Below are 6,468 nucleotides of genomic sequence, written 5' to 3' on the forward strand. Positions count from 1 at the left end.
TGGGGGGAGGGAGAGAATACCCAAATGCAGAAGCCACAGGAAAGGTTATTAGGTTCAATTCAGTTCATATGGTGTACCTTGCAAGTAAACACAAATAAAATTTGTTTGTTGTAAAATGCAACAGGTCGTGAAAAAAAGGCCAACTGACATTAATACTTTACTAGAGGCAATCAATCTTAGTTCAGAAACTAATAAAAGCCAGGCTCAAAACAACAGCTTATCAACATTTCCTTGAAGACAGAACATTGTCTTAATCAGTATATGATTAGACTTCATATTAAACTAAAGTTACTTGCTCAGGAGTGCAAACACAGGCTCTGATGATGATAAATCCACACTGCTATAACCATGTCTAATATATGGGTTACACTTGAGCTGAGTGACATCAGTCTCTTCAATGGTCTCCCCACCCTTCCTACACAGTGAAATGGTTTGTCCTCTTTGCTATGATTGTAATAAAAAATGTGGGAATCAGGACCGGGCCACTGCACACAGCTGGTGGGGGGAAGGATTTAATGTGATCCCTAAAACTGATGTCAGGTCCAGTTCGTCCTCGGACACCCCTGGAGGAGGAGTGAAGCGGAAGTGCTGCAGGAGAGAGGTGAAGAAGAGGAAGAGCTCCATTCTGGCAAGACTCTCTCCCAGACATATCCTACGACCTGAAACACACGGGAACAGAGCATGGCTTCTGTCAGGAAGACTGGTTTAAGTGTAAAATGTTCGGCAGTTTTACTTTGGTGTAAACATCTACAATGATCTCTTCATATCTTTACTGAGCTGATCATTTCTAATGCAGAGTGTGAATAAAGTTTCAAAATACCTGCAGAGAAGGGCATGAAGGCGTCTTTCTTACAAAACCGACCCTGCTGGTCCAGGAAATGTGCTGGGTTAAAGGTGTAAGGGGTCTCCCATTCATTCTCATCCCTTAACACAGACGTCAGCAGAGGAAACACAAGAGCTCCCTAAAAACAATTACGAATGACAAGAATTAGCTAAAAGTAAGTTTGGTGCAACAAAGCACATAATTCTTTATTTTTGTTGTTTGTGTTTTCACATTCATCACGGAATGATATTTCAATGGGACCAACCTTTTCAATGAAAAAACCCTTGAAGTGAACATCACAACTTGTGGTGTGAGGGAGACTCATGGGTACAATATTGGCCAGTCTCTGAACTTCATGGATCACTGCATCTGTATAAGGTAAGTTCTTCCTGTCCTCTGCCACTGGCTGCCGACTGCCAATCACCCTGTCAATCTCCTCCTGGACCCGGTCTGAAGTAAAACGATGAATATTCTAAGTCATCCGACACCTGATGAACTAATGTCCTTAATCACTGCCTTAATGCGTCCTTCAAATAGACCCTCACCTGTCTGTTTTTTCTCCCTTTGATCTTAAAGATTTCTCATAGTGAAGGCTTAAGACAGATATATTCTAGGCATATGAAGAGCTTGACCCTTCATCATCATGACTGATTGTGCTAATCTAAGGTTAGAAGAAACAAAGAAACAAAAACGTGAAGCACAGGAGGTTCCTGGGGACTGGATTGAGAACCACTGCTTTAAATGTTAAAGTGCACAAAGGATGCCCATGGTGTGACATGACTACTGCATGAGGTTGTGCACTTTGTGTGTACTACATCACACTCCCTTACCCTGTATATGTGGGTACTTGGCCATAAGTTTGAGGCCCCAGCGTATTGTTGTGCTTGTAGTATCTGTCCCAGCCACAAACAGATGGATCACGCTGAAGAAAAGGTTCTCTTCATGAAAGAACGAATCTTTCTTGCCTGACTCCTGATACAAATAGAACCAGAAATGAAATGGTCATCTTGTCACATGCAATTGGAGAAAAAAAAATGAACTCTGTTCAGAAACCTGAAAATTAAATACTACAACTGTGTTAAACACTTTTTTCTTTTTCAAATTGCTGTTAAATCAACACCAAAAGCATACTTCTTCACTCTGCTGACGGATGAGGAAGCAGTCAACGAAGCATCTACGTTCCTCAAGGTTCAATGTGTTCTTTAGACCATTTATGAGTTCTGTTATCTGCTTTCTGTTGGCCTTTGCATTCCTCCATATCTTCCACCAGTTCATAATGAAGGGACCGATCCAGGGGAACATGTTAAATAGCTAAAAGTGTATCAAAACATCCAAGTTTACAACACACACTGTCATTTTTCTAAGCTATACTCTTGTCATCATTGTTAGTGTCACAGAAAAAAGAGATTTACCTGCACAGAGACAGAGCCATTAATCCTGACATTCTCATTGGCTCTGTTAACCATAGCCTTAAACTGAGGATCATTGTAGTCAAATCTGTTGCCATACACAATAGAGGAGATGATATTGGATACAGCGTAATTTACAGGTTGGGTTGTGTCAAATGGTTTTCCTGTGGGAAGGAGAGAGAAATTAAACATTTTCCTCTTTCTCTTCATGTCCTTGAAAACCAAATTGTTAATGATACATTTGAAAGTCTGTCCACACAGAGCAGACATACAGCTGGAATCTCACCTTTGAATGCCTTAAAAACTTCTTTGAGGTACTGGATCTCCTCAATGATTTTGTCCTCACTCCCTCTCTTGCCCATCCCAAAGTCTCTTAGAGTAGAAAGAGCAAAGCGCCTCATTTCTCTCCAAACATCTCCATTACTGAAGATAATTCCTAAAATATACGGCATGCACATGAATGTGTTTGAAGCATGAGAATCAAAATGTCAACCAGTAAATCACAAATACACATGCTTGGATGGTGGTCCTTGCATCTCTTACCATGTCCTTTATTAAACTCAGCTACTGCAGGAGGAATGTCTCTGTTCCCAAATTCCTCTGCATGTTGCACAAGAGCCTCCTTAACAGTCTTGTATCCAGCCAAAACTACAACTTTCCTGGGGCCCAAGTACACTGTGAACACTGATCCATATTTTTTGGACAGCTGTGGAGAATAACATAAAGTTAGACAATACTCATGTGCTGGTTGCAAGTGAACTTGCTTTTGGTCTCTGTAAACATTAGCACTCACCTCATGAAGGCTTTCGTCGGGTCTCTTGAGGTCCAGCTGTAAGAGGTTTCCCAGGACAGGCAGTGGCTTTGGTCCGGGAGGTTGCTTTCCTTTTTCCTGGGTGTTGGAGCCAGAGGAGATGAAGTAAAGAACCAGAAGAAGTAGAACAGCAGTCAGCAATGTGCCTGTGCTGGGGACCTGTGAAAGGAGTATCTCCAGTGTTGCCATTATTAAATCTAAGTTAGCATTTGTTCCTAGATGCCTTTCTTGTGCTCTGAAACCTCTGTTGTCTGGTACTGTGCTTTTAAAGAGCTAGAGTGGGAAGAGTCAATAAAACAGGGAGCAGGAAATCTCAGCCGTCCTTTACAAGCTTATATATCAACCTGTAGTGAACTCTTACCTAGAGCTGTAATTTCAGTGCTGTGTTAACCTGTGGGCTGTTTGAAGTCAGAACTTCTCATCTCATTGGCAGATATAAAACTTTGATTGCCCTTCAGAAAAACTGGCACAAATTCAGGAGCATGTGAACACTGTGACGTAGCTCTGCTGATCAGTGTTCACCCTTTCCCTAATCTGTTTGGTACAAGATAGAGAAGTTTAAAAAAAAGATTCAAGGCAATGCCAGTCCATTGTAATAATTCAAGTTTGTTAATCTAATCCATGATCACGTTTTAAGGTGTCAGAGAGAATACTTTCATTCACTACCACCTTAAAGAAGAGAGAAAATACATTTAGTGTAGGCTGCCCATGCAACAGCTCTGACCTTTGAGGTTTTTTTAACAGGTCATGACTGCATAACTTATAATGTGAGGTTAACTCTCAGCAACACACCTTAAATACATCATAATTGTTCAGCACCTCTGCTCTAAAGAAACAGACAAAACCCTTCACCTGAATAGCAGTTTGACCTGATATGCACTTTTGTCTACAGGCAATCTGTTTGTATACATTTCAGTAACCAGGTGAAAACCATGTGAAAGGTCATGAGATCATTAGTGCATTGTTCTTTGTTATGTATTACGCTTTGAAAGGTACTTTGGTTGTGTTTGTGCAGCTCTACGCTTTTACATGCACTCTTACCCTAATTTTACCAAGTCAACTGGCTGTGCTTTGGCTTCAACAAAGGTGCTAATCATACTACACTACTGATTCTTTTTTTATGTTACATAAAACATAATGCTTGAGTAATTGCATGTGTATCTAGTCTAGTCTGATGATGCACTTCTGTAACAATCAGCTCCTCAATGGCTATTTGCTTGGTTTTATACTCTGCCTGTTTTGGAAATTGCTTTGGATTAAAGCATCTGCTAAATGAATAAATGTAAATGTATTTCAAACAGTTTGGACTTTTTTGAATGAATATGACTCTGCGGGTATGAGTTGTGTAGGTAAAAGGTAAAATAGGTAAAAACAGATGACTTGAGGTTGACTTGGAGGTAGAAGCAACACCAGACTCCTTCACTTGATTGCCTCAGACACTGGGTGATATTGGAAATAATTGTGGTTAAGTAGTTATTACATAATGTCCAACTATTCCAGTCCAACTAAAATGAATGCAACACAAACACTTTCAATTATTTCCATTTGCATAAAGCAGATTTAATTAAAAAAAAGAGAGAGATAGCAATACATACATTTTAGACAAGGTTAATTCAATGGTATAGTACATAAGATTACAATGACACAAGTTCCCTTTTTAATATCATACCTTTTTTTTTTTACCATTATCATAAATCATGTCATTATCTTCAACACTTTTTCAAGTTTAACTTTTCCGACTTCAAAATGCAACATTTCAGAAGAAGCAGCTCAAATAAGACAGCTAACTGTTTTGTGCAAATACATGAATCAACATATTTTAAAAATCAAGAGTCAACGTACTGACATTCCAGGCCCATTTCAGTGACTGTCCTGTTGAAATGTAATTTCTAGCTGATCTGTCAACAGCGCCAGTCTCCCAGATCCCCTGGCTGACTTCCTTATGCTGCCTAATTGTATTCCTTTGGAGGATGCCTTAATGATAAACAGATGTATTTTCCTTTGCATCTGAAAACACATTCATTTTAGCTCTGGAAGAGCCTCAGGAAATATTGTTGTCCTAGACCTAGCACAGAAAAATCATGTACAGCATGATCTCAAAACAATCCTCCTCTCTTACTCAAGTCTCCCAAAAGAAAAGGTCACTTTGGTCTAGTTCTCCTTTGTAATCAGAAACATAGTGTTTGGAAAGACTCTTTCTAACTGGTTGGCGTAGACACATGACCACCGTGTTGTCATACTGCAGAACAAAAGAGTCAGGTGATTAGCTGCTGTATGGGACAACTGAGCAGATTCATCCTGGAACCAATCAGGTCAGCATTAAGGAATTTTAGTTGTCACACATAACCTAGTTATTTCACATGGCATTATGGATGGTGAATTACCTTCAAAAAGGCAAGCTAAGAGCCCTTGAAGGACATATAAAGGCCAAGTACAGTGGTCCAGACCAGTAGTGATTCTACAAATAGAGTTAACTCCGCTTTGTGACGGAATAGCGTTGCAGTACTTCATATAACTAACGACAACGTGGTAACTGGATGGCATCCGTTTAAAAGGTCAGATCAAAAACATGATATACATGCATAGTTACAATAAATGCCCCAGTGGAAAACAGTTCTTCTCTGTTGGAACATGTATTATACAGCTAGTCAGCAACCACTTAACACACGATGATGATGTGAGTGCACGAATGTCTGTTAAGATGTTCAACTCTGAGACATTTTAGTCCACTGGAGCAGCGTTTGGAAATCACTGGCTGCATATGAATTTGATTAAAGATAAATATAGTGCACACATATTTTTCAATACACCTGTGGAATGTATTAAGGTGTTCATTCAAAAGTCTTTTGTCAGTTTGTGAACATTTATACATGTGCATGACATATCTCACCACACCTGCTGTACCACGATACTTACTGTGGTCCTAACTTGGAGAAATTGCACATCAGCTCTAATGTCATGGTAACCACACTAATCCACTAATCTAACTGTGTCAGTAATAGGGTCTATGACATCTTTATAACTCTCTTTGTCTTGTTGGAATATTTGGGAGCTGGATGATGCCAGATAGTGACATCTACCATGCCTTGCAGCCAATAAAAGGTCGCAACTTGTTTAGGCATGCACATTTTTCTAGAAATTACTTTCAGTTTGGGAAAAAAAAAAAAAAACAATAAATACACTATTTACACTCTGAATCAAATGGGCGGAGCAAAAAAGCTGTGCAATGACATCATTAAATTACATTTTGATGAAGTTACAAAAATCTGCAAGTCTTTTGACTAGTATGACCACATTTGTTCTCATTGTAGGCCATCATTCAGGTTTGGCCGAGTACAAACTCTCAACATTAAGACCACAGTGAGGAGAATATGAAAAATAAAGTGAATCAAAACATAAATAACAAAGAGGTCTCATACATGAGC

General features: G+C 39.4%; 1 protein-coding gene across 1 annotated transcript; it reads right to left on the reverse strand.

The window, feature by feature from the left end:
- Positions 1–40: 40 nt before the first annotated feature.
- Positions 41–3,343, reverse strand: LOC115826805 (cytochrome P450 2K1). Its single transcript, XM_030790710.1, has 9 exons — positions 3,026–3,343; positions 2,776–2,938; positions 2,519–2,668; positions 2,236–2,396; positions 1,955–2,134; positions 1,654–1,795; positions 1,089–1,273; positions 821–962; positions 41–659 (listed from the first exon to the last, which is right to left on the reverse strand). Exons 1-9 carry the CDS (start codon positions 3,230–3,232, stop codon positions 472–474), a joined length of 1,518 nt encoding a protein of 505 aa, XP_030646570.1. The 5' UTR covers positions 3,233–3,343; the 3' UTR covers positions 41–471.
- Between the last annotated feature and the right edge of the window lie 3,125 nt (positions 3,344–6,468).

This window comes from Chanos chanos, chromosome 13, assembly GCF_902362185.1.
Source record: "Chanos chanos chromosome 13, fChaCha1.1, whole genome shotgun sequence".
Lineage (NCBI taxonomy): Eukaryota > Metazoa > Chordata > Actinopteri > Gonorynchiformes > Chanidae > Chanos > Chanos chanos.